At 39.2% G+C, this 27,459-nt stretch overlaps 2 protein-coding genes across 2 annotated transcripts; both read right to left on the bottom strand.

Moving 5' to 3' along the window:
* Nucleotides 1-60: 60 nt before the first annotated feature.
* On the bottom strand, nucleotides 61-13,485 carry LOC101159084 (switch-associated protein 70). Its single transcript, XM_004067001.4, has 12 exons — nucleotides 12,262-13,485; nucleotides 9,387-9,527; nucleotides 8,248-8,421; nucleotides 6,638-6,856; nucleotides 6,141-6,287; nucleotides 5,864-5,972; nucleotides 5,605-5,786; nucleotides 4,806-4,913; nucleotides 4,088-4,254; nucleotides 3,112-3,310; nucleotides 2,444-2,540; nucleotides 61-2,255 (listed from the first exon to the last, which is right to left on the bottom strand). The coding sequence occupies exons 1-12, from the start codon at nucleotides 12,358-12,360 to the stop codon at nucleotides 2,137-2,139; spliced, it is 1,761 nt and encodes a 586-aa protein (XP_004067049.1). The 5' UTR covers nucleotides 12,361-13,485; the 3' UTR covers nucleotides 61-2,136.
* A 575-nt stretch (nucleotides 13,486-14,060) lies between these two features.
* Nucleotides 14,061-26,422, bottom strand: ipo7 (importin 7). The gene is made up of 25 exons (XM_023953458.1): nucleotides 26,174-26,422; nucleotides 23,459-23,540; nucleotides 22,699-22,852; nucleotides 22,407-22,565; nucleotides 22,180-22,336; nucleotides 21,951-22,040; nucleotides 21,775-21,869; nucleotides 21,615-21,699; nucleotides 21,390-21,524; nucleotides 20,703-20,802; nucleotides 20,544-20,620; nucleotides 20,300-20,416; nucleotides 20,021-20,110; nucleotides 19,753-19,918; nucleotides 19,479-19,639; nucleotides 18,955-19,083; nucleotides 18,038-18,104; nucleotides 17,804-17,929; nucleotides 17,561-17,658; nucleotides 16,978-17,073; nucleotides 16,675-16,895; nucleotides 16,134-16,342; nucleotides 15,844-16,050; nucleotides 15,652-15,768; nucleotides 14,061-14,736 (listed from the first exon to the last, which is right to left on the bottom strand). Exons 1-25 carry the CDS (start codon nucleotides 26,255-26,257, stop codon nucleotides 14,639-14,641), a joined length of 3,120 nt encoding a protein of 1,039 aa, XP_023809226.1. The 5' UTR covers nucleotides 26,258-26,422; the 3' UTR covers nucleotides 14,061-14,638.
* Between the last annotated feature and the right edge of the window lie 1,037 nt (nucleotides 26,423-27,459).

Below are 27,459 nucleotides of genomic sequence, written 5' to 3'. Positions count from 1 at the left end.
GTGTGCGTACTGAACCAATAACCCTTTATTTCACAGCACTTTGGCCAATGCCTGGAGTAATTAATATGACACACTTTTATTGAATCACAAAGAACAAAATGACATTTGACTTTTGTTGCTTAAAATGAAAAGTAAAAAAAAAAGAGTTTCTCTGTCAGAAGGTATTTTCTTTTAGCTTCAAATTTCCTCAAAATAAATTACTAAATTGTATCCATTTAGGTCATTTCGGTCGTATTGCTTTACATTTAGTTGAATTTGGTAAATTGATCCATGGATCATTTCAAATCGAGCTAGAGGGAAAGACACACAGCCCTACCACAAACCAATGAATGATAACTGAAAGCGGACACTTTTAAAGACAAGTAAACATCAAGGAGAAAGTCCCTGAGGTTTAAATCGCCCTCAGTGTGTTTGATGTATAGACATTTCATTTAATTCTAACAATCATATGAGGATTCATAGTTTGTGTTGTTGATGCATGCAGGTATTCGAGTGTCACAAAGACGCTTTTAAACAACCATTTGAGGCACGCACTATAATACACATTTATTGATTTTATTTTTTTGGGGGGGGGGTTGCTGTCACAAAAAGAAAAAAGAGGAAAGGCCATATTTGTTAGATCTGAGAGCAATGCCCAACAGGTAACCAGTTATTAAACATTGTTCACAAGTCCCAAAGTTTGAGTCTGAGGTCCAAATCCCTGTAAGTCTATAACAGAGTAGAAGAAACGTGTTTTTACTTACATCAGGTTTTTTTGAGCATAACTACAAATATTCAGAAAAGAGTGAGATACTGCAGCCTGAAAGGAAAATAAATCATTAAAAAAGTGATGGAATAAAGTATTATAGAGACAAAATCAGGATCTGTGTCACAATTATGTAAAAAACTGAGTTGTGAAAGACTCCATTATTGTAATAATTGGGAATTGAAGATGTAAATAACTGTTAGGGTAAAAACCCTACAATTTATTGTGTTAAAAAGAGAGCAGAGGTTATGAAATACACTCTTATTTCTGCTCCTTTTTATTCATGTTTTTATTATGATGCTTTTTGGGGGATTTTTTTTTAAAAGTGCATAAAATTAAGCAATTTAAAGTAATCTAAATGAGGGATTTCCGCTGTTCGTGCCATTGTAAGTTAATATCAAACCCAACTTTTATACAAAACAATATTTAAAAACAAACGTTTTAACTGTATGTAGGAGATTAGAATCATAAAAAACAGAAACAAATCAGCTAATTTCTTTTAGAATATTTTTTTCTTTCTACATAGACAATAATTGTTGCTTCTGTATAATAAGAGATGCTGTTGAAAGTATCTTATGAAGCCATAAAACTTTGTCAATCAGTCATTTATACCAAAGGTGGACGGTTATTGTATAACTTTTGAAGCAAAAAAACATGAAGCATTTGTCCTATCTGAGTTATAGCAGCTCAAGTAAAGTAAAACGTAAAAAGGTAAACCATTACGGTTCATCAACATGCTTGGCACGGTGGTAGTGTAAAAAAATGGAATTCTGATTTAATGCATCATCCTTTAACAAATGCATCTTTGTAAAACAGCAACACTGCGGATGAAGAACTGCGGGTTCAATGCTTCACAGCATTTCTGTGCCCGTCTTTGACTCAGATGCAGAGAAGGAGAGGTCTGACTCGACAAGCTAGATCAAAGTTTGAACTGTTTTTTTCTTTTTTTCAAAAAGCTAAAAGTGTAGCAGAAAGACAGAAGAGTCGTCATGTACAGGTGACAACAGCATGTGCAACTGCTGTCAAATGAAAGCACTCGTTTTTAAGCAAAGGAAAAACAATCTACTGAAAATAAACATTTTTAAGCACCAAAAGTAGGACGTAACTTCAAATCAGTCATTTCCTTGAGATGATCAACCCGAGTCTGAAATCAATATTTTTCTTCCACACGTATATTACAACCCCTTTGTGCTTTACTTTATTTCCAATTATGTAAAAAATATATTTTTCAATGTATTTTGAACTTTCAAGGTGATGCCAAATTAAGTAGAGTCCTGCATGTTATAGTACATACAGGGTGAAGGGGTTAATAATAGTATCCCAAACTGCCAACTTTGTGTCTCCTCGTCTACTGTATGTAGTGATTTCAGAGGAATCCTCCATCCTTTTGGTCACTGAGTCTGAGCTCCCTGTGCCTTGCTCTGCTGCCAGAACTTCTTCCTCATCTCCAACTCGGTGTCAGTGAACGAGGCTGGACCCCAGTTAGTCATCCGCTGCGGTTCTTTCTGGCCTGCAGGAACACATGTCAGGTAGTTGAAAGAAAGTTAGAGGATGTTTTCTGTACTTCTCTGACCTACACAGGAGCTGCTGAGAAAAACAGAAATAGATTTTTCCTAAATCGTCTGAAAGGGTGGTTTCACATCTTCATAAATTTCAAAGAATTCTGTCCCCAAACATTTCAATTGTTGTTCCTTTTACCTGGTTGGATGAGTCGCACCAGACCTTCATGCTTTGCCACCTTGTCTTTCCACGTCTTTGTCTTGTTAGCTGCTCGTTCGAGCTTCTTTGACATCTCCTGTACACCAGGAAACAAAAAAAGAGATGTAAGTTGACATCCTTCATCTGATTGACTGGACATTTTATCCTACTTGTTAAATTCTGACAATGACAGATACAGTAAAGTTTATTTTTAGAGATTAAACTTTGATTAGTGTCTAATGGATTTTTTTTAACACTGAATGCATCATAAAAGAGATGATAGCTTGAATTTGTGGTCCCAAGTTTATCAAAGTTTATCAATCAAAAAAATTAAAAACTAATCATCTACACTAACATAAAGATGCTAAAAATGAATAATAAACAAGTAGTTTTATGTTAAACTTTTTTGCAAGTTCCAGTTTATAACTTTTTCACTCAGTATCAGCTGCTAATTCAATCTCATGGAGAAATCAAAATGTAGCTTGGCACATGTTTAGGAAATAGGTGCCTTCAAGACTTCAGCATCTTTATATTCAAATGAGTGCTCACATTTTTTCCTTAAGTTTGAAAATCAGAAATGTGCTTTATTTCATACAGGAACTGTAAACCTGGATTGTGCCAGCAAACTCTCTTCACCCACATGTGAAGCTCCTCGTGGATGCTCTGACCTCATACTGCTCCAGCGCATCCTGTCGCTCCTTCTCCAGCCTCTGCAGCTGCAGCGCTGCCGCCTGCAGGTCTCTATCCTTAGCTTGCTGCTCAGCAATCAGCTCCTTCTTCTCCACTTCAGTCTGGACCAGCTCCCTCTGCTGCTGCAGGTGGAGCTGCTCCAGCTCGACCCTTTTCGCAGCCTCCTCCTGCAGCAGCCTGTCAGTGACCGCACAAGAATGTTTGAGTAAAAATGCAGAGCAGACTAGTAAGTAGATCTACACTCCTCTGATTTCCTACAATTCCATTTGTAGTGAGCTAACAATGTTGTAGAACAGCCAGACACGTTCTCACAAAAAAATCATAAACTTTCTCATTTCTAGTATAATAGTTTTTGAACATTAAGTTTGGTGTTTTTAATGCCATGCTTAAGTTAACTATTGAAATACACTTCTTAGACTCCACCTAAATGTTTTGAACTGCCCCTTTAATGCCCCTTTCAGCCCTACGTTTCCACAAATCTTTAAAAATCCTAAGGTAGTAGTAATAGTAGAAGTAAATTTGAGGAATATCCTTTGTTTATAGCATTTTTTCATGTGTAAATAATACTTTTTTTTCTAAATACAGAAACGATGAAACTGGGTTGGAGCTGAAATATATGCAAACAACCAGCAGGGGGCAGCAGAACGCATTTACTGCATCTTACTCAGCAGGACCACAGTCACATATTTCCTGAGACAGAAAGAAGAGACAACACTTTGCAGATTTATGGTGATTTGGAGATACACAAAATTATACCAACAGTTATTCTTTTAAATCTTACACCCCATTTGCAGACTTGATTTCCTTTTTCCTCATCAATATGAAAAAATTCTGATTTCAAAGTTAGTCAACAGTATAAAAGAAAAAGAGCAGGTCTTGCTGGTTTATAATATTTCAAACCATGGCCTATAATGATCCATACTCTGAGTGGGTTTATTTGTGTGTTTATGAGACCTGGACTGCAGCTTTCTCATGGCCTCTTCATCGTGCTTGGCCTGCCTCTCATCCTCTAAGGCCTCCTCCAGCAGGTGGTACATGTCCTCCAGCTCTCGGACGCGTTGCAGATACTGCTCCAGCTCGCTGGACTTCTGAGCCATCTGCTCCTCCATCTGCAGGCGCACCTGAAACAGTCACCGCACGCCAGTCACAAAAGCAGAACATCAGAGTTCACTGAAACATCATGACCATTGTTCTCTCTCAGTGTCACCTGTTAAAGTGCCGCTAAAACTGTCTCTTCCGATAAAGTCATAAATTAGTGTTGCCGCATGTAAAGCAGCTTGTCTCCCATTTGGACAAAAGGCTTGAATTTCATGTTGTTTATCTATTTGAAGGCCTTGTTCTCAGAATGAAGAGAACCGGAGATGGGTAACTGTGACTTAACCCTTGTGCTATCCTAGGCACTTTAACGTTGGGAGTTGGGTCATCTAGACCCACTAGACAGTGCTCTGAACTTTTTTTCTGCAATGATTTGTGATCTTCACTGGTGTCCATGGATTACATGAAATCTTTCCACCTTTATCCACCTTTGTCATGGTAGGGAGAACACGTCAATGCAAGGGTGGGGTCATCTAAGATATCACAAGGGTTACTCAAAAACTAAAATTAGATTTTTTTTTCTGTCTTTAAGCCAAAACTGTGAGGCAGGTGGAGACTGGCTGAGGACCGATGTTACCAGTTTCTCTCTTTCCAGGTCCAGCCTGTATCGGTCCTGCATGTCCAACTCAGTCTTCTTTCTCTGGAGCTCTTCTCGTGTTGCTTTGGCTGCAGCCTCCTCCATTTTCTATAAAAGAGGCAAATATTTGTCGCTAATCTGCATGAATTCCAAAAGACTGTGAAAAGAAAAAAAAAACTTTAAGAGAGTACTGTTAGACTTAAAAGGCTTTCAATGACATTTTAGGAACTGTGTGTTTGCAGAGTAAAAGGCAGCTGTCAGAGTAAAAGGAGAAGCGAAAGAGGCGGATAGATCTTGAAAATCAAGTTCGTGCAGCTTGAATTTGTACTAGAAACAGGTGTCATTGGCTGATGTGAACCGTTGTTAGCGTGGAGTTTTACTTCCTGTTTTACTTCATAAACTGTGCACAGAATTCTTAATCTTTAAAAACAGGCAGACACGAATGTCCTGTGAATCACACAGTAACTGAGTTTTTAAAAAAACACACATACTTCTCTTTGCATGATTTGTACAAACAAGGGTGTGAAAATGGATACCAAGTCTTGTGATCTTTATTGGCTTTTTTTAAGCTAATGGGATTGTTGTTTTTCTAGTTTTGTTACCCCATTTGTGTAGGGAAAAAACTTCCAGAGAGGTAGAACTACATTGGTTCCTTGTTTCAACATCATTGTTGATGACAGTTTGACTTTTTTTTGTCATAAACAAAAATAGTTGCTTTTCTTTTGCTTTCTCTGAGGAGCCAGAATTCTCTCTTTTATTTTTTTATTTTTTTTAAGTTTTAGTGAATCTTAGTACAGACCATCCTCATGTCCTCCAGTTCTCTCTGTTTGCGTTCATTGGCTGCCTGAAGTTCCTTCATCCTCTCCGCCAGCTCCTCCTCTTCAGCCTGCTGCCTCTGCCGCACCTCCCTGCGCCTCCGCCGGGCCTCGTGGTGAGGAGACGTCAGCCCCAGCCTGCGCAGCTGGATGCACGAGTGCACAGCTGATGTGGAATTAGGCGAGAAGACACTGACTTTTAGCAAACATCCAGACATTCCAGAGCTAAAAGAAATGAAGCACCTTGAATCCACTCCTGCCTCTTCTTTTTGTCCGGCGCACGGATCTCAAAGCTTTTGTCAGAGCACTTGATGATAAAAAGGCATTTCTTCCCATCTTTGTCATTCAGAGCCTGGAGGGAGGAAAAAATCTTCATGTAGAATGTTCAGAAAACATCCATTAAAGGGGAAGTTCATATCCAAAATATGTTGCTATATGTTTATGTCTTTTTAAATATAGAAAGTGTCAAACAATTTAGCTGACTTTAAACAGTTAGGATACACTCGGCAAACATGTTTACTTCCACACAGCAGCTCTGGTCCAGAACGATCTCTCCCTTCAGATCCAGCACATCCTCAGACTCGTAATAAGACAGCGCAGTGGGTCGGAGCACAAACCAACGCTCCGTCCAGTTCTTCCTTTTGTGGCCTTTCTTCACCATGTAACCCTTAAAAAAAGACAGTCATGATCATTCAGGTCATAAATCTACCAAAACAAGTTCTTGATTCAACATTAGACATTAGTGAATTAGAAGAAAAAGTTATCCAACTGTGAACTGCTGTGAGTAATACTCTGAAATGTTACAAAGCATCACAACAAGGTATTCTGACAAGGTTTTACGTGAGTAATAAATACTTTATTGTTTTCTCATACATTTGTTAGCATCACAGAATGTATTGACTGAAAACAAATGCTTTACATGCATGCAGTGTAAAAGATGTATATATTTGAATATAGTCTGTATGCACACATGTATATGGAGAACATGAGTAAGCTAATGTCAACTTCCTGCCTGACCTGCTTGAGCACGTCCATTATGAGTTCAGTGAAGACATGGTTGATGCCCATGGACAGCGTCTGCGGCTCCACCTCCCTGCAGAAGTAGGTCATCCCCACCAGGTTGATGGTCTCCCAGGCGCTCAGGCAACTCTTTGAATTTGCTTTGTACTCAGCAAACTTCTCCTCATCCAACCCAATCCCCATAGCCTCAGTGAGCTTTCGCAGAAAATACTCGATCTGATGGGATGATAATGATTTATTGATCAGAATTAATCTGTAGTTAAAAAACAACATAAATGGCGTACACTTGTATAGCGCTCTCTACCTTCCTTGAAGGCCCAAAGCGCCTTACAGTCACAGTCCCATTCACACATTCACACACTGGTGGCGGCTCCGCTGCCGAACACTGGCGCCAACCTTCCACCGGAGGCAAGGTGGGGTTAAGTGTCTTGCCCAAGGACACTTTGGCACATGGGAGGGCAAGGTGGGAATCAAACCTGCACTCTTCCGATCATAGGTCGACTGCCCTTCCACTGCACCACGGTCGCCCCGTAGTTAAAAATAACCCAAGTTGGGGTGTTTTTAACCCAACTCTGAGGTTTTAATAGATTGTTCTGGGTTATTTTAACTCAAACATTATATAACATAACCCCCAAAAATTAGTTTTGTTCCAAACACATATCCCAACATGAGTAACCCAAGAATTGGGTTGGAGAAATATCCCAAGTGTTTTAAAAGTAAAGTCAAAGAGAGGACCTTTGAAATCTAAAAATGATGACCCGTTTGATAAAGTATTGAACTGTTGACACCAAGGTTAACAAGGTTTCCTATTAGTCTGAAAAACCCAAATGAACTTTATTGGGAATGAATACATTTGATCTAAACTGAAGATTGCGACAGTTTCTCCTACGTACAAACTGTAGCTACAAACAAACTAGTTAGCTGGAAAGTCTCTGGAGTTAAGCTTTAAATAAACACATATACAGTCAAATGGATGATGAACTTCTGTGTACCTGTGCAGTTAATAATAAATACAGAAACAAACTATCAGGATGTGGGAAAAAAACTTTGAGATACAATCCCTAGAAGAATGATTACCACAAATCCAATGTCTAAAAAAAAAGCTCCAATAGTAGAACAACAGTGTCTGTTTTGAGCACATCAAATGAGACTACGGTAATGTCAATTGATAGATAAGAAAAAAAACATTAAAAGCAGAAACACTTCAAACGTTTTAGAGCAGATCACCACTGCATTCCCACTCTGAGGCAGGAAGGAGGGAGCATCATGAACAATTCCTGGCATTGAAATTGAAAGATTTTTAGAAATCTTTCTTTTTTTTATTGGAGGTGTGTTACAGCCACTGAATGAAAAATGTGTGCTGTGGTATATTATTCTCACATGATCGTGTGAGTTTACTACTTTGGTGCACGTGTCAAAAACTGCAAAAGAAACTTTTTGTCGCCAAACAAAATGTTAGCAGAAAGCTGCCAAATCAAAGAACTAAGCCCAATTTTCCTTCTGTGTTATAATGAAAAGAAACCCCTTTTTTAAATTCCATCTTATATAGATTTTATGCACTGATGAGTATAAAAAAAGGACAAATGCAGCATTTGAAACAGCCTCACCTCGTCAATGATGATGACTAGCGGGTATTTGTCTTCTGACAGAAAATTGAAAATGCACCAGACTTTGAAAGCATCGTTTATGGAGATGGAGAGATGTGGAGAGTGCATTTTTTTCTTGTAACACAACGTCCAGCACATCCTGTGGAACTCGGTTACATCAAAATCCTCCTGCACCTGCAAGAAAAAATAATAATAAAGCCCCTACTGAACGTCAAAGCTTCCTAGTTCAGCAGCACCACAGCTGCGTGTTTACAAATGCTTAATGCTTAATGCGTGTTGGTCTCCTTTGATAAAAGTCTGCAAACCCGATGTGATTAACAGGCCTGATTTTCATTCAAGTCAGAGCCCACAGGAGGAAAACAGCAACACAAACTCAAGTGCATGAAGTGAAGCTGAGGCAGCTGACTTACCAATGGAAGTTATTGTCTGTAAAAATGTAAAATTCAAACATGTGTTTGTATGAATGCTGCAAAAAAATTATGATGAGACAAACCTTGCATAAATACTAGATAAAAAAAAGACAATTTTTCCTCTGAATGTAGTCAGTGTGCTTGTTAATGATTAGTCATCTTAATCTGTGCCAGAGCTCTGCATACAACGGAAGAAGAGGGTGATCGCTGCTTTGGATTGGTATTTGTGACACACTTCCAATTTACTTCAGGTTTTTTTTTTGTCTTAAATCAGGTGTTTCCAAATCCGGCCTCCTGCTGGTTTTCCAGAATCCCTGCCTTATCTGCTGTTGATTTCCTGGATCAGGTGTATTTAGCCAATAAGGAGCTTCAATGGCAGGTTGGTTGGAAAACATACATGACACCGGCCCTCCAGGCCTGGATTTGAGCACCCCTGTCTTAAATGGACTACAGAGTTTCTGATCAGAAGATATTTCTCCAGGTAATTTTATGATCAATATTTGATGTTTAGAAAAACAGTCCCCAGCTAGTTAGTCTGAATTTTTATCATGACTTGATTTTAACTAATGTTAAACCTAGTATGCAGTTTTTAAACCAAAAAGGGTCAAACTAATTGTGAGAAGCTTTTCTTTCTGGGCTTCAATCCTGAGTATGAACACAATATAAGTTCAGGAAAAAAGGCTTATGAAAAGTAATTTTGTCACCAGAATTAACACTCCTTGCCCTCACCTTGTCTAGAATGAACCAGTTGAGGTAAGGCATATAGCCGTCACTGGACAGAGGCCCTTTGGAATCATCTTTGAAATGCTCCTCAAAGGCCACGGGGTCATGGGGGATCTTCATCACTGTGCAGAGGTTGTAGGACAACACCTAATCACCATGACACGGGAATTAGATTACAAATTATGAATGATGTACTAACTCAAACCACACTACAAGGTACACACATAACATATCTCAGAATAGGTGCAAGGACAGCTTTATTTTTAGCCTTGGGTGAGATCCATGCTTGACAAATCATATTTCAGACTCCCTGGAGAGACTAAAAGTTTCTTAGGTCTTTTGTGATAATAATCTTTAGCAGTTGCATTTACATTTAAGTACTGAAAGGTCAAAGGCTATGCTCTGTTAACTTCAGCTATAACACATTTGCATGGCAGGTTATCACAATAAAGCATCCTTTCAGCCTCGTTTGAGTTTTCATAGGTTATCTAATGACAATCTTTACAGACATTCAAACAGCCCTCAACTCCTTTTCTGAAATGATACAAACAAGTTTGATACACCTTTCTTTTAAGGAGTTTATAACATTTTTCAAACTCTTGCATGGTGTGCTTCAGGTTACAGTGTTTTTTGAAAAGTCATCACTCCACCCTGTCTCACATTCTCAGCACTATAATTGTACTGCCTTTGAAACAGCTAAATATTGGACTTCAACAGTATTACAACATTAGAACGTGAGCGAGGGGGTCACTGGTGTCAAATGTAGCATTTCCTCACTTAATATCACGCCAGATTTCTATTTCTATTTCTATTTCACATCTCATCTGTCCCATTTTATGCTTTGTTATGTTATGTGTGACTGTGTGTGGGTGGGGGCATTGTATGTCCATCCAGTGTGGCTCCACTGGTGTGTGAATGTGTATGAATGTCCCGTTGATGGTCAGGGGGGTCGTAGGCGCAAACTGGCAGCCACGCCTCTGTCAGTCTGCCCCAGGGCAGCTGAGGCCACATTAGTAGTTACCATCACCAAGTTTGAATGAGGAGAGACTGAATAATGGACACATTGTAAGCGCTTTGAGCACCAAGAAAAAGCGCAGATAAATCAAATCTATTATAATTATTGTTATTATTATAATTTTATTATTATGTGTTTTAGAATTTTTTTCTTTCTTTTTTTTGTCTTGCTGTTTGGTTTTCAAATTTGGAAAATGTTTTTTAATGTGAAGCACTTTGACCTACATTTGTTAGAAAAGTGTTCTATAAATAAAATGTGGATTTGATTTTGATTTGTGACTGCTCCAAGTGATGAATAGTTGCCCAATCCATTTGTCTCATGGAGGCCCTTTGACCTCCAGATGTTACCAGGGTGTGCTGAGAGATTTTCACCTGCTCAGCTCCTGGTGTCTAGCTCCGTCCAAACTTTTCTCTTAACAGAAAACAGCGTTATCCATTTTGTGGACCTCAAGGATTTTTCCTTTTTAACAGTCACATAAATCATCAAGTCTGAGATTTTGGGTCTAATAATGGTTTTCTTTACTGTAAGTTTCCTACAACACTGATGATTAGTCACAAGTTAGGGTTGTTGGTCTTTGGTAAATCTTTTTGGGACAATAGACTGCCTAGACCAGGGGTGTCAAACTAATTTTCACTAAGGGTCACATCAGTATAGTGGTTGTCCTCAAAGGGCCAGATATAAGTTATACATGTAACTAAATGTAATGAAAAATAAATGTAACTACTCCTTAATGTTAAATAACTCATTTATTTATTTATTTTAACTTTCAAAGTGACAATTACAGTTGCATAGTAAACATATGTTTGTTACTCTAGCATAAATCTTTTTACATTTGATTCTGTCAGGTTGGGTTATATGGACAGTGTTTAAGTCCTAATGTATAGTTGCCCAACATGATATTTCAAGTCTGATTCCCCCTAGATATGAATAAATACACACCAATTTTTATTTTTTATTTTATGAAATTAAAAAATTTTATGCTCTCGCGGGCCACATAAAATGACATGGAGGGCCACATTTGGCCCGCGGGCCTTGAGTTTGACACATGTGGCCTAGACTGTGTCATACTTTCAACATAACACCCAGGATTTTCAGAAACTTCCTGCAAGCTTTCACACAGATGAACCTGGTGGAGATTAGTCACATTCCAGCCTAAACAATAAAGAAATAACCACACTGGTGATAGACTGAGGAGACAAAACTCCTTTTTAATTGTATTCTTTTCAAGTGTGTGTCCTTTATTTTAAAAATCACACGCTTAAACACCCTATAAATTAAATTTAAACACTTGTACATCCATCTGATCACTGCGGAGAATTGCTAAAGTATTTCATGCTTATTTTACAAGAAAGCCCTGACCAAAAACAAAAGGACAAAGACTAAAATCACAATCAAAACATAGGTAACAATCCAGAAATTACCCTTTCATTGTTTTTCTAGCCATATCAGAGTTGATGAGGAACTGATGGGGGGGATCCAAACCCTTGTAGGGCTCTTGGAGCCTGTCTTTGTCAGTCTGCACTTTAGCCAAACCAGCAAGCTTTTATTTGGAAAGCATGCGAGTTCTTTAAAAACAACCTTTAACTTGTTAATAAACTGTTAATAAACCTAACATTCAACTAGAAACAAATATTACTACTTCTATAATATTATTATAGTCGTGCAACTATTTGTGTAACTGGACTGAAAATGATTAACTGTCAGCAAAGCTGTAAAAAATAAAACTTGATTTGCCACCAACAAGAAGTGTCAAAACTAAATCCTCACGAACTCCAAATAAATGTTTTTGGGAACTAAACATGACCATGAATAGCCTACAGCTAGAAGCTTAAAAGGTGAAGTAAACACAGCTGAAGCCAAACTCGCCTTTAACTGAGATTTGGACACTTTCCCTCGATGATCCACGTCCAGGGCCGTAAAGGCGTGCCATATGGACTTCAGGAGATCCTCTCGGAGCCACATCATGTCCCCCAGCAGCTCCAGATTTTAGCTGAGCGCCCCTCAGACCAGCGCAGACTGCTGCGACTCACACCCAGAAGAGGGAAATGATCCACCACCTTCCTCTTTTGACATCAACCACATTCACAGTTGATTTTACAGAAGGTAGGTGACATTAACTAAATCTCTACTAACTGTGGTGAGTTGTGAGTTTCCGTTTCAAAGTGTAGATTTGAGTTTGTTTCATTGAGGTGACTTAAAAATAATAATAAACGTGAATTTAGTTGCGTGCAGATCCATCTGTTTCTCCACCGACAAATATTACAAGCAACATTATAAAATAAGGAACACTATGATACTGTCATAAAGGTCAAAATGAATGATGAAGCTGATAAGTAGCCCACTGTATCATGATGCTTTCTCCACCATGCTTTCAAATAAGCACATTTTGGTGAGTGTTGGTGCTTTTTTTCCATCAGTTTTATCGATACATTGAACTTTAGTGTGTTAGTATAAATAACAGATTTAGGAAATTGAAGACTTCTTCTGGAACTGCACTCATCTTGGGTAAAACTTCAGATGATATTTTGGAGAAATTAGTGGAAAGTGCACATTTCTATGGGAGGGATCACACACAAAAGGAACATTTTGTTTTTGCCCACTCACCTGTTGGATGGCTGAACTGAAGAAGAAATGAAGAATCTACAACATAAAGCAGCTCTTATGTTGATTAGAATTTTAAGATGTAGATAAGTATTTACTGCTTTTGAAGATTAACCTTCATCAGATCTTCAATACTTTGCAAGTAAAACATACGGGCATCTTTTCTAGGATGTTGGTGCATCTACTTTTAAAAATAACACTCAAATTAACAAGGAAATGCAAGCATTTACTCAAGTCAGTTGGATGTGTTTGCTAAAAAAAAAAAGGATCGGACCACATTGAAAGACAAATCCTAGTCATTTTCATAGGTTGTAACACTTGCTTGCAGAAGTACAAACAGGATTTTATGAAAATGTGAACGACTGCATTTTGACAGATCACATTTGAGAAAACAAAACAAAAAGTGTGCATCACCAACAATAGATGCACAAACAATGAATTTGTTTTTGCAGTTACAAATCCATCTTTGACCACACATCCATCTTTGCTTTGCAGGAAACGTCCCGAAGCGACAACAAATCATTTATGGAACATCCTTCCAATGAACACAAAAGCATCTGAACACTCCCCTCTGGTAGAACCACTGAAAATAAAACACAAAGCGGAGAGAAAACAGAATTCCTGTAGCTTTTTTTATGTTTAATATGTTGTATACATAGATGGTTCATCCATACACCAACCATAAGCTTGAGGCCTTCATAATAAGTCCAATTGTACATGCTATGATGATGTATCCAGTTGCACTTTCAGTGCTAACAAACACTTGTCCTGTAGTCATACTGAATACAAAGAGCAAAACAATTTCTTGCGATATTGTGGAGTTGCCCGCTGATTCATTCTGCAAACGAGATGCTTTTGAACCCAATGTTTCAGGATTCACCTGCAAAGTAACAAAGTTACAGCTGTTTTCATTTTAAATAGTCTTCAATTAAAAAAATGCAGTCTGATACAGAAGGCTAGGAGACCTGAACAATATGAAAGTGCTAGTTCATTAATTTACAGAGATCAGGCATCACATAGCGTTATGAATTATCCAATATGCTACATATGAATACAGCTGTTGATACCTTACAAATGCCTCAATTTATTAATTTTTGTTTCCTTCAAGGCTACTTGAAAAAATATCAATAACCTTGGCTTGTATGTACATAAACATGAGTGTTTGTTTATGCAGAAAGTAACATAGATTTCACCACTACCAGAGGTATATTACGACCATTTGGCCACAACCGAAATAACGAAACATTTGCTTCCATTATCGATTCTTTTAATCCCCCCAAAAATTGATTTAAGTGGGAAGAAAGACAGAAGAGCTGCAGCCACGCCATCCCACAATACACCAGGCTCCGGAAGACGCCAGTCTTCACAGCTTCTCTTGCGCTCAAAGTCTTGGATTGGTTTCTTTCCCCCCCCTCCCGACGCTGGTTGCATGTCGGTGTTTTTCCCCCCAATCTTCTGGTGTTTTTGTTTCTCCCCATTTTGAAAGATTGAAAAAGAAATATGACTGAAAACCAGTTCTGGAACCACTACTTAAGGGAACAACACAAGCTTTTGTTTGTTTTTTTTTGGTTTTTCTTTTTTTTTTTTTTTCTTACACTTCACTACAATCAGTCACAGAGTAATAAAAAGTAGAACAGATGATTCAATTCATTCCTGGAGCCGAGCCTCCAAAGTTGAAAGTAGATGGCACCACCGGCGCTGTGAACTTGTATCCGCCGTGTTTCTCAATCATCTTGGATTCTGCAATTAGAGAAAAAGGAGGTTGTGAAGGACCAGCGCTCTCTAGAGTGGCTCTTACTGCTACTTTTAGCATCTTTTTAAAGCAGCCCCATTTCTTTATCTGAACCAAACTGAAGGTATAGTCTACCCAAGAAACTAACATGTTTGCGTTTCATTTTCACCCAAACGTTTGCAAAAACCTCTGCCGGCAGTGGCTGAGGCGGTAAAGCAGGTCGGCCTGTTGTGTCCTTGGGCAAGACACTTCTACCCCCCTGACTCAAGCGTTGCTCCACTGGTGTGTGAATGTGTGTGACGGTCCCGAAGGTCAGAGGGGCGTACCGGCAGCCACGCCTCTGTCAGTCTGACCGAGGGCAGCTGTGGCTGCGTCAGTAGCTTACCCTCACCAAGTATGAATGAATAATGGACACATTGCAAGAACTTTGAGTGTCTGGAAAAGTGCAGAAAAATCCAATTCATTATCACTATTATTAGTAGTTTAAGTATTATTATTAAAAACTGTAGAACTTTGAGGAACAGGATGCTGCAGATTCTCAGTCATTCAGGATGATGCTCTTCAGGGGAAATGTTTTCTAAAAAAATAAAAATAAAAAAAATCTAGAAGACATTTTTGCTGCTAATCTTAGTAACTTCCTAAATGTAATTGCTGATGGGGAATCTGGGTAATTTTTGTGCTCAGAGGTTCTGCTTTTATTGGCATCATCAGAAGTTGTGCAGGAGAAGAGAGAGTACTTCTGCCTTTTTTCTAGATGGTTTCACCAACAATTTTAGCAAACTGCAACGGTATGAAGTGCTGAACCAAACTTCTGTATTGAAGTCCCATTAAATGAGGATAAAAAACAAACGATGCAGTGCAAAAAAAAGTGCTTTATTGCTAACGTTTGGTTTGGTTTCTGCTTCATTTTCTCTGACGCTCACCATGTGCTGCCCGCCTCTGGTCTGCAAGTGTGCCAATGTCATGGAGCTGTTTGCCCTGCTCCTCCTCAAGGCTCTGTGTTAGTGCTTGATACCAGGCTGGGTCACGGGTTTGGATGTCTGAAGGTCAGAGGGGAGACATCAGTGAATCACAGACAGATTAACAAGCTGTGTATCTTCAGGCTGAAGTCTTACTCTGTAGAACAGCTTTGAAGATCTGATATTCGTCCACAAAATTATCTTCGTCGTCTATTGCTGTAGTGTAGCCCTCAAGTGCCGTCTCCTCTGCATCATCTTCCTCCCAGTCATCGTCATCTCCATCCTCTCCCGCCTGCTTGGCGAGCATTTCCAAGTACTCCTGACCTTCCTCGTCGATGTCATCTTCATCGCTGCCCAGTTCAGCTACAATAGTTGAAAAATTGTCCTTTTTTAAATATCAACTCGACTTCGTTTCACCTGAAGCACAAATTCGTCCAGAAACACACCTGCATCGTCCTCATCCTCCCCTTCTCCGTCTTCATCGTCGTCGTCATTCTCGTGCTCTGCTCGACAGGCGTACGCCCTCTTGAGGCCGTTGAAAAGTAGGATGGCAGCAGGAAGGATCTGGTTGGCGACCTGGCCGACAGCCTGAGGTCTGTGCTCAAGGTCAATGAGCGCACAAAGTCCCAGAATGCACATCTTCCTGTCGTGGAGGCTGAGAAAGCATCGTGGAGTTAGCCAGAGATCAGACCAAACCGAAATCACTCAGAAACAAGCAAACTGAAATCAACAAAAACACCTCAGAAATTATGAACACCAACTGGTCTTTAATTAAGTGCAGTGGGTTATTTGCATGAACTGCTGAGGCACCCGTCAACCACAAGGTCTGACAGGAAACAATACAATCAAAAAGGAAAAGTAATGACACACGGACAATAACTAGTCACACAAGAATAAAAAAGCCACATACTGGTGGCACATATTTCATTTTCAGCATTGGCATAAATCAATGCTGGACTGTGAAAATCAAAGACACTGAAATCTCACCCAAGGAAGCAATCGACATCCTTCAGCCACTGGGTGATGAAGTGATTGGTGATGGGCTCCGTGTTGTTGGGAAACCGCATGTTCTCTAAGGTGTTGAGGAGGAGAGGCGGGCTGTAATATAACGCAGCAATAGCCACTTGCAGGCACATCGTCCTCAGCTCGCTCGTCTTCACCTCTCGTGTCAAACGCTCCAAAGCCGTTGCCACAAACAAGGGCACGACCTGCAACAGTCAGCAACATGTTCAGAAAACACACACACATTACCATGAGAGTGTGAGGTGCAAACTTCTTCAGCGGACCCACCTGATCAATGCCACGACCTTTGCACTGGAGAATGATTACCTCCAACAGCTTTGCTGCATGGCATTCTGGGTCCTCGCCGGGGTCACCTGTCAGGACCTGAGAGCAGTGATCAATAAGTCTCAATGTACAGTTTATTGTATGAATTTAAGTGTATACTTTTAGGGACATCTACATCTTTAATCAAATTTAATTGAAGAAAACGGGATACTTTAAAAATATTTTAAAGACCAAAGGAAATGTGCATAATGTTTAGGATAACAACTTTCATTCACCTAAAATAAAGCACCAAAAATGATAAATCAATTACTATTCTAAATGTTTATTATTCAAAGACTCATCAGAACTAGCACCATGTTAAAGGAAGCTTTGGCAAAATAATTCATTTTCCAATTTGAACCATTGCAAAAATTCATCACTTTCAAACCATTTCTAGATTTTCTTTTAGGTGACACACTGGAGATTATAATGGATTACTAAAAACTAGGAAACATGATAAAGGATGCATTAACTTAAAATTTAAAAACATAAATGCATTTCTATTTTTTTTTTATGTCAGATGGTGTAAGAAAACTGAACAACTCACCTTTTTGCACATGCTATAAATAACCTCCAGGTATTTGGTGTCAGATAGGAGCGTGTCTGTATCAACTGTGACATAGTTGTGAAGTAGAGGCATCATGTCTGCAACAGAGTCATCCATAGATTTACATCTTGCAGGGAAAGTCAATCATACAACAAAACTCTAGAAACATTTCATTACTTTTAAAATCAACACTTTGCAACCATCTTGATACACCACTGAATTTGACTTATGCGAGACACACACCTGTGAAGTAATCAAACCCATCCTGCTGGAAGACTTCATACACAAGTGGAAGAAGTTGCCACATCTGTGGCGACACCTGCTGGCAGGTCAGACTGTGAGCCAGCGACAGGATCTCCTCATAAAATTCTGTAAACACAAAAAAGGTCAAACATATGAAGTAACTGGGTGTTTACAGTCAACAGCTCATTCCCTGAAACCGGCTGAAACAGCTGCGGAAAAACTGGCTGAACTTACCCAGAACATGTTGCTGCAGCACAGTGCCAATCACCTGGAGACAGATGCCCTCCAGTTGCTGAGTGATCTGTCACAACAGAACAGGAAGTTAGGGAGGGTTCATCTACACTTTAATTACTCTAAAATGGTACAAGATGTCAATTAAAAACCATTAGAGAGATAAGAAAAAACTGAGCATTAGTGTTGTGATATTTCTGTTGACTCCTAATACTTGGATTAAGTAAAGTAGGTTTGCTTTATAGTACACAAATACTATATCATAGGAGTAGGTTTAGGGGCTGTTATCTGGACTTTGAAAAAAATTAAGTCCAGATGACAGCCCCTAAACCTACTACTATGATGGTATCAACTGGATGAATGAGAGTCTTCATTGACACACAAATACTATAGTATAACCGGTACTTAAAAAAAACTGCCCAACTAACCTTAGAACATTTTAACCAAAAGGTGATAAATGCTTCATACTAAAGCCCATTTTGTCAAATAAATGCAATATTAAAAATAAAAAAAAGGAGAACATGGACTGTTGATTTAAAAAACAAAAAATCCAGAATAATGCAGACCTTTTTTCCTGTTTACATTTACAGAAAAATATACAATCACAACCCAAACAACAACCCTGTCACATCAAACACTTTCTCAGTTTCAAGTAGCCTTAGGAATCAGCCGGTTGGGTGGCAGTGTGCCCCGGCCCTATTTCTGGCATTTGCCTCAGCCACTGAGTCACTTTGAACATGGTGAGAACAGAGTGTGTTCCCAGGAGCTGGTGGGAGGCTTAAGTGTGTTGGCAGGAACTGTGCAGCAGACAAGAGCTGCTTTTACAAAGGAAGCGGCACAAAGATGAGCGATTAGCGCGGCTTGAAAGCCTGCGCATGAATGCCTGTTCGAGCCGCATCCTTTGAGATGGTGTCGCTCACCTCTTTGTGGTCCTCCACAACACTCAGCAATGTGTCGATGGTGTTGAGGATCCCCATAGCCGTCACAGCTTTGTCATCGCCTCCCTCCTCATCAGCCCCCGTCTGAATCACCTGGTTGAATGTCATAGCCTGCCAAAACAAATATCAGTATAGATCAGATGCACATAAATACTGAGTAACTTCAAATGAAATCCATAACAAGGTGTAGAAGGAATATATAATAAGGAATGCATAGAGCTGCAAGAGCACCAAACACGTTTGTTTCATCATTGTTGGCTGCAGTCTTTCGGAATGAAATCATCTATCAATATTAAAAAAAAAAAAAAAAACATTTTTTATTGTGTTAAAAGAGCAATCACGGGCACACTTATGTCCAAGTCTCATTTTTAAGTCAATAATCCATAGCCAAAATGCAATTTTTGCCCTATTCTAACACACTGACTCTACCGTTTATCACTGGAAAATCTATTCATACATGAAAGAATGTACATTTTCCTTTGCAGAACTTCACCCGCTCTACTTACCAAATGCTGCGTCATCTCCACTGCAATCGGAGTGACCTCCTCGCTGTATTCGCAGATCATCTTTTGTATGACATTGGTGAGGTCATCATTCTCCGTCTCCCTGACGATGTGTAGGAGGGCCTGCATCACTGGTCGAATAAAGGGGGTGATGTATTCTTTGGCTAAAGGACAAAAAAAAAACAAAAAAAACACACATTAGAAACTGTCCAGTTGCACTCGTCATTCAAGAAAGTGTTAACTGTAAATAAACTATAGGGTGAGGGAGTCTGCTCACCTTTCTCCTGGTTGCTGATGAGAACTTGGAGGGCAATAGCAGCCTCCACTTTAACTGGCATTTCATTGTCGTTAATGAGACAAAGGCGAGTGAGCTCGAGAGCGGTCTGCAGATTCTGGTCGCTTTTAAACTTCACCTCACAGAAATAATGAAGTACCCAGCATGCCTGTGATGGAAAAGGCACAATAAAAATCAGAGAGCTGTAGTTAAAACCATGTTTATCGGTGAAGTTGCTACATAAATCTGGGTGCTGGTGGTCACCACTCACCCTTGCCCTCATGTAGCCCAGCTCACTGCGGAATAAGGGGAAGACGTGGTTCTGCAGCATGAACTCCATCTGGTCTTTATATATCTTTTTCTGTGCAACAAAAAGGAGGAAGTTAGTGTTTGTTTTTTTTCTAAAAAACACCGTTATTTTGCTTTTTGAATATTTGGCCCACATTTATTACAATGTGTCACTAAACAGTTGTACTTTCTTTTGTCTTATTATCAAAAATAGTTCAGCATGTTAAATCAGACTGACTAATTTTCTTCTAAAGGAGCATACCTTCAGCAGAATTTCAGCTAAGGATCCTATCATGTGCAGGGCTCCGTCCTTTTTCCTCGGGTCAGAGTTGGGATCTGTAAGAATCTGGTAACAGAAGCCCATGGTCTTTTGCAGCACCTAAACGGATAAGGCACAGATGCAAGAGGATTTCTTTAGAGGTAGGAAAAGGCAATAAGGGTTGAAAGAATGTGCAATTTAAGCAAAAAATATAGTTTGAGATCACAAATTAATCTCAACTTCTCACTTCTTTTCTCTTGTTGCAGGCAGTAAAAAGCAGTGTCTGAGCGGCTGTTGTTGGGGAGATGAAGTCCTCAAATACATCTAAAGACCGGGACATCAAGCTGTTAATTATCAAATTTCCACCGTTTTTCCCATATTACAGGTATCAAAACTCCATGCTTACCAAATTTCATGCGAATGTACTCATATGGATCCTCCTGCCACAGCTCCTCATCGGAATCTGTGTAACACATGAGGGGGAAAACCACATCCTGAACCATGCCCTGAAAAAAACAAAAACAGATGAATGCAGAGCTGGGAACTGCTCCTGCTCTCAAATCACAAAACAAAAAAGGCCTTTTATCTGAGTCAAAGCAAATGAGTGAGCAACCATTTTCGTGGAGAGAAAAAAATTACAATGTCGTCATTGGTTGTAATTGTAAAGCATCAGCTAAAATTACAGTGGTCCGTCACGTAAAGAACGCCTCAGAGCAAACGATTCACATAAGGAGTACTGCTGCAAACCCCAGCCTGTCTTGGAAGATAAACTTGTGTCACATAACAGATTGTATGATTGTTGCGTAAAAGGTTTTTTCTGGAGGTGATGTGTTGGGTAGAATCCCTCAACAGTTAACATTATTCCCTGCTTTGGTAAGTTTTTACTGGTGTTCTTTTACTTCCTCAACAGAATTCCATCTTCATCTCTTTCTAATTTTCCATCTACCTGGAAAGGAGTTTATAATTTTCCATAGAAATACATTAGAAATTATTGCAAAACAACCACATTGGACATCAAACACACCAATGAAGCAAATTGGGTTTGTTAAGCGATGTACCGTTGCATACCCAACATACTAGCAGGTATTCTTACATGGATGTGTGGTTTAAGGTTTTTCCATGTCAAAGCATGCGCTATTCCCTGGTTGATGTAGTTCAGCGTCTGCTGGAGTACTCTGGGAGCCACATATAGCTTTTCCTTATACTGGTATAAGACTTTCAGCAGCACCTAAAAAAAAAAAAAAAACAAAACATTTCACTTTTAGTGCTCTAACCGGAGAAATGGCGCACATTACAAGCTCCGGTTTGTAACAGCTACCTGCTGTGCACCAACTGCATATTCCTTCAGGAAAAGTTCCGCAAACTCTGCATACTCTTTGGTTGTGTTGCCTGGACTTCCGTATCTGTGGAATAATAATCATTTATAGGGAAAGTTAGTTCTGATTGTACTCTATAGGGGACATATTTATCCCTCTTACCTCTCAAACAGTCGGGCCAAGATGTGAAGAGCCCACTTTTTGCATTTCCACCATGGGAGCTCTGGCCGCTCATCTTCATCGATCTGCATTGTATCCTGCAGAGGTAAAAACAATAATGAAACGCGTTGTTTTGGGGGGGGGGGGTTTCTATAAATCTCAGATGATCATCTCCTTACTGGTGGCACATCTCTGTCCACTACTGCCTTGAGGATCTCCATCCACTCCGTCAGGTTCTGTCTGTTAATAAGCTCCAGGGGAAGGTTGTACTGTGGAGACAAAGCAAGTCGTAACACTGAGAAAGGCTCTTTTCAAAAGACGGCATAAAAAATTCAACGCACTAATTTTAATGAACAAACCAAACCTATTAACACAAGTTGTGTTTGCCAACAGTGGTCAAACTCAGACCTGGAAGAGGGCGTAGAGGATTTTGAAGATCTGTTTCTGAATGAGGACAGAGTCGCTGGAGTGGTCTGGAAGAAGCTGGATGAAGCGATCCTTTAGCATGGGCATGAAGATGTGCATGGCGGCCACGAGAGGCTGACGTTCTTCTGGTTTCTTGTATCTGTTCAAGGCGAGCAAAGTGTTAGCGCCGTGTCCCATTTAACAAGAAAAATAAAAGCATTTGAACTTACTCATAGTTTTTGACAAGCTGGTAAAGGCAGAGCAAGATACCCAACCACCCTGCACTGTTGTCTGACTGTAGGTAGAAGCCGATTTTGTCCACGATGGCCGTCCATTTGCCGGGATAGTCATGCTTGATCATGTGGTGGATACACGTCGTCAACTGGACTCTAACAAGTAAAAATAATAATAAAATAGAGAAAAATATTTTAAACTAGCTGGTTGAAGGAACCAGTAAAAGTTAGTTCAAACTTAAAAAACAAACAGATGTGTAAAAAAAAACTAAGTTCTCCTTGTGGTCACCTGATGCGCTCTGGGGAATGGATGATGGCCTCCACTATGTTGTCTCGAATAAATATCCTGTCCTCTTCAGGGATGTTATTAACAGAAGTCTCTGTGCATGAACCATCCCCATCACTCCAATGCTGGGTTATCATGTTCTTAAGGTAAATCACACCTACACACCAGAAAAAAATAAACGAGAACAGATCATGACATCACGCTGAATCACCCAATTAAACACCAAACTGAAGTCAGGAATGGGAGGGGGCTAAAACTGTGACATCAGCTGTTGAAATACAAGTGAGCCCTGTTCTGAAAAACTGACAAGAACCTGAGTCACTGATGAAACATCCAACATCCCTGAGACAGCAGAAGCATAACAATAACATTTCCCATTATTGTCCTAAGTAACCCAGGAGGCACTTTCAATCATCTAAACAACTTAGTGGGATTTTTCATGGTAAACATTATGTGAGCTCAGAATATGGTCTGAAGTGAAACACCAATTTCAGAAACGACTGTGACCTAAATCACAACTGCAAATTGTTCAGCTGTCCTGAATGCAGCACCAAGGTGTGAGCTGCATGCACATCTGCAGCATGGAGCAGAACTTCATTGGGTGCCAAGGACAGGAACCACGGCCTCGGGTGAGGGCGCGTGTCAGACTGCTGACACATATGTCTGCCTCACCGCTGAGGCCATTGTGATCCAGCCCATTAATGCAAATGGAGCAGCTTTATACCAGAGTCACCAAACTTAAAATAGCCAATTTTTAACTAACCTGCTTGCCGGACAGGCAAATCCAGTTGTTCAGACATGGTGACACGCAGCAGAATGGACAGAAAGTTTACCTGAGAGTGACCCTGGAAACAGAATTCAAACAACATGTAAACACATTGGTGATTAAAGCAGAAAAGAAGGCAAGAGTTAAATACATTAAGTGTTATTCTCACCATATTCCACATTAAGCAACTTTATGGCCCATTTCGGAGTAAAGGATTGCAACATTTATCTTTTATTTATTTACAAAAATTAAACTTTACTGCATTTTATTTTATTTTATCATTTTGCTCTACCTTCGTAATGAGAAAAAGGTACAATAAAAACTAATAAACGCATATTCCTAGCGTATAATATACTTTCTGCTAGAGAAGCATCACTTTTTAACATCAGCGTGTTGTGTCCTTTTTCTATAAAATAAATTTTGCTAAAATACAACAAAAAGAAAAAGTGTATTTTAGCTTGATGTTCAATCATGCTAAATATCCATCTCCAATGGGCATCTTTTAGTAGGGAGTTTTTGACCAAGCAGAAAGTGCACATAAAAGGACGGATGCACTCCACACGCCTCCAGAAGCATTTCTGTTTTAACCACCTAAAATGAGTACAGTCAGCTGGGAGAGAATACTCTCAGCTGTACCACTCCACTGAACCATCACCATGATGTGGGTGTAAGAAAACCTTCACCCTGAGCATTGCCAAAAATAAACTGGAAGTCTTCGTCTACTTGATCAAATAATTCTAAACTGTTGTTCCATGATCAAAATTCCTTTCTGAGAGAACTCAAAGGGGTGATGCTTGTGGGGAAAAAAAGAACTGTAAAATACAAGATATGCAAACCAGATGAGCTTTATCATCACATAAACAATAGTTCATAATTTGATGGATCACTTTCTATCCTTCTGTTTCATTGCAATGTCAACCTGATTTAAATTTTAAATAAGAAATTAAAACATATTTAATATGTCAACACAGGGGCCAATACAGTTTTCCCCACAGAGGACAGGACAGTTAAGCTCAATCATTTGATTGTATGGTGCAGTTTTGTTTTGCTTTATTCAAGATGCCATTTAAAGACTTGCCCAATTCTTCTGATAGTAGCCAGGACGGGCTCTGGCGACCCCATGACCCCAAAGGGGATTCAGTGGGTTAAGAAGATGGATGGATGGATGGATGGATGGATGGATGGAAGGATGGAAGGCATTCAAAGACAACAAACACCTCAATCCTATTTAACCTGTACAATTTGGACAGTGTGGACCCTGATTAAGGAATATCTGCAACACAATGAATTAACTGGGAGCTTCTGGAGAGAAACATGAAGTCCCTTCAGATACAAAAACTTTAAAAAATGAAGAAGTGTAAGGTAGAAAGAAAAAAAACATCTCAAAATGTCATTCCCAATATCAAGTAAAAAAAGCCTCCCATCTAAAGTTTTCTCTGTTCCCAGAACCTTGAGGGACAAAAACAATTCCAGTCCAATATAACAGCGATCAACAGAATATCAGCATTTTTAGAGCCCTACTGTTTCTACTCACAACAGCTTTTCACAGAAATGTGTCACTTTTTTGTAAATGGAGTAATGTGTTTGTCCAAAGACATTTCAGGCCTAAAATGCTAACCCTTCATACCCAACATGAGTTCCCACCTGATACGCAACAAGAGATGAAAATGAGTCGAGAAGAAGAATGCAATGATACAATATGAACAAAGTGAAACCATCTCTTAAAGGACCAGTAAACACGTCTTATCACAAATAGCATGCCTAACCGCACCCCTCATAGCTACAAAACTAAAAAAAACAAAACATAAAACAAACAGAAGTAAATACTGTTTCAACAAAGACCAAGTTTGGCACGGATGTGAATGCTAATAGCTAGGCTAAGCTTTGGTTTTGTTGAAAGAAAAGAATAATAAAAGAATCGTAATGAAAATAAAATGAAAAGACAACAACTTTAGCTTACAAAAATCCAGGTTAAGTATTCTACTTGACCCCTGACATACGACGACATATTTAAAATACCACTGGCTAAAAGTAAGGAAATGCAAAACAAGCTAACCCAATGTCTTCTTTCTAAATGTCTTACATAAACGTGACATGTGAAATTTAAAATAAAAAAAGAAGTTGAATCGAACGCATAAAAAAGCAAAAGTTCGTTGTGAAACAGCTATGGGCTCATCACAGTGACACGTGAGCGCTGTAGCATAGCACTCAGCCAACAAGTTGCTACGTTAGTTAGCAGATAGAACCGCACAGCTGCTTTAGCAGACTCGCACTAAGGTTTCTCTTTCTTTACATAGCTCTATCTGATAGGCAAGTAAAAAAGTTTTGAGTAATTATAATAACTTTGGACCCATGTGAGCTCTAAAACTGTTTTACTTGGGTCCAAAAAAGATAAGCTAGCTGATATCATGACGGAAAGGTTAGCTTGATTAGCATTAGCCACACAGCTGTCCAATGATGAAGATAGTGATGACAAGAGACACCGCAAATATAAAAGTGCTTATTATCAGTTCTTACTTGTGGTTCTGATGTGGTAACACGGGCCAATATGATCTTTTATAATAAAGAAGACAAACGAAGTTTGATCTTCGGAGGTAAACCCAACATAACCCAGCCTGCGTGATAAACCCATCTTGTGTTGTGGACGGCCGAGGCCCGACCTGAGACCGCGCCACAACTGACATCACCGTGAGCAGCTAGTCCTAACTTTACCTCGTTCAGCTGTCGCTCTGCGGCCTCTCGCAAATTGGGGTCCATTGTTCCCCGCAGGGCCTCGATCAAAGACTCGGGATCCATCACTAAACTTTTTTTTGCGGCTCAGAGTTCAATGTCTTAAAGGTCTATCAATTCCCAGTCACTGCGCACATGGACGCACGGCTCTCCGGTTACCCGGCGCGAAAGGAAGCAGTGAATGAAATACCCGGATAGATCAGCGCCAACTTTGTGCAATACGAACATCCGGCTGCGGATAAAGCAACCTGGGAATTGTAGTCATAGGGAAAATTAAAGCTATTTGAACCTGTTTTTTCAACTTGGTCTATAGATTCTAAAAAAAAAATGTGTTTAAAGGTTCTTAATAAAAATGTATTTTAACTAAAATGTTTTTTTGTTTTTTGTTTTTATTCTTTAAGGTCCCTCTGTGTCAATAGGATGCCAAACAAAGAAATGGGAGTTACAATGTAAGACAGTTATAGGGGATTGTATTTACTATAAATCTGAATAATCCACAACGATGCACATAATAATAATAATAACAGTAGCAATATAGCATCTATAGGTGTGACAATTTGGTTTAACAACGATTTGATTGACGTGATAATTTGTGGTTGTCGATACCGTTCATTGTGTTAGAGACAAATACCTGGGTACTGAACAGTGCAGAAGAAGTTTTCGAGATTCTTCGTATTTCTTGCAAGATAATCAAGTGTAAATTAAAAATGTGTACAAACAAACAAGTAAACAAGAATTAATGGCAAATCCATTCACATTTTACTTTCATAAAGTTCAGCCTAGTGTTGTTTTTCCACATCAAAATTATTCAAACAGAACATTATTAAAACATTTTACACTGTATGGTCACACGTCTTTGCTAAATTCAAAGTTTCCATACAATGGACTGTAATGATGAATTGATCATTTTTTACTGCCATCACGTGTGTGTTGTGCGCTGAAATGCCCTTGGTCGTTTTTACATTATAGAATAATAAACCCACCATCTCTTGATCCAAAAAGTATTTTTCCATATCGATGATCAATTTACATCATTTCTAAATTATTTTTTAATGGTATAGGTCGATTTGATTAGATTTGGTTCAATTAACAACTTACCTGAGAGAGATTGATCCAGTTGGATCATAGGAATGGAAACTGATTCATCAATCAATTAATCGTTATACCCCTAATGACAACTTAAAAAAAAGAGTATTGTTTGTCTATTTATAAAAAAAAAACGTTGTTCTTGACTGAGGTAATTGAAATCCTGTGATCTAATGATCATA

The sequence above is a fragment of the Oryzias latipes genome, chromosome 3, assembly GCF_002234675.1.
Source record: "Oryzias latipes chromosome 3, ASM223467v1".
Taxonomy (NCBI): Eukaryota; Metazoa; Chordata; class Actinopteri; order Beloniformes; family Adrianichthyidae; genus Oryzias; species Oryzias latipes.
The sequence above is the reverse complement of the archived record's forward strand: the minus strand, read 5'-3'. Positions and strand labels throughout refer to the sequence as shown.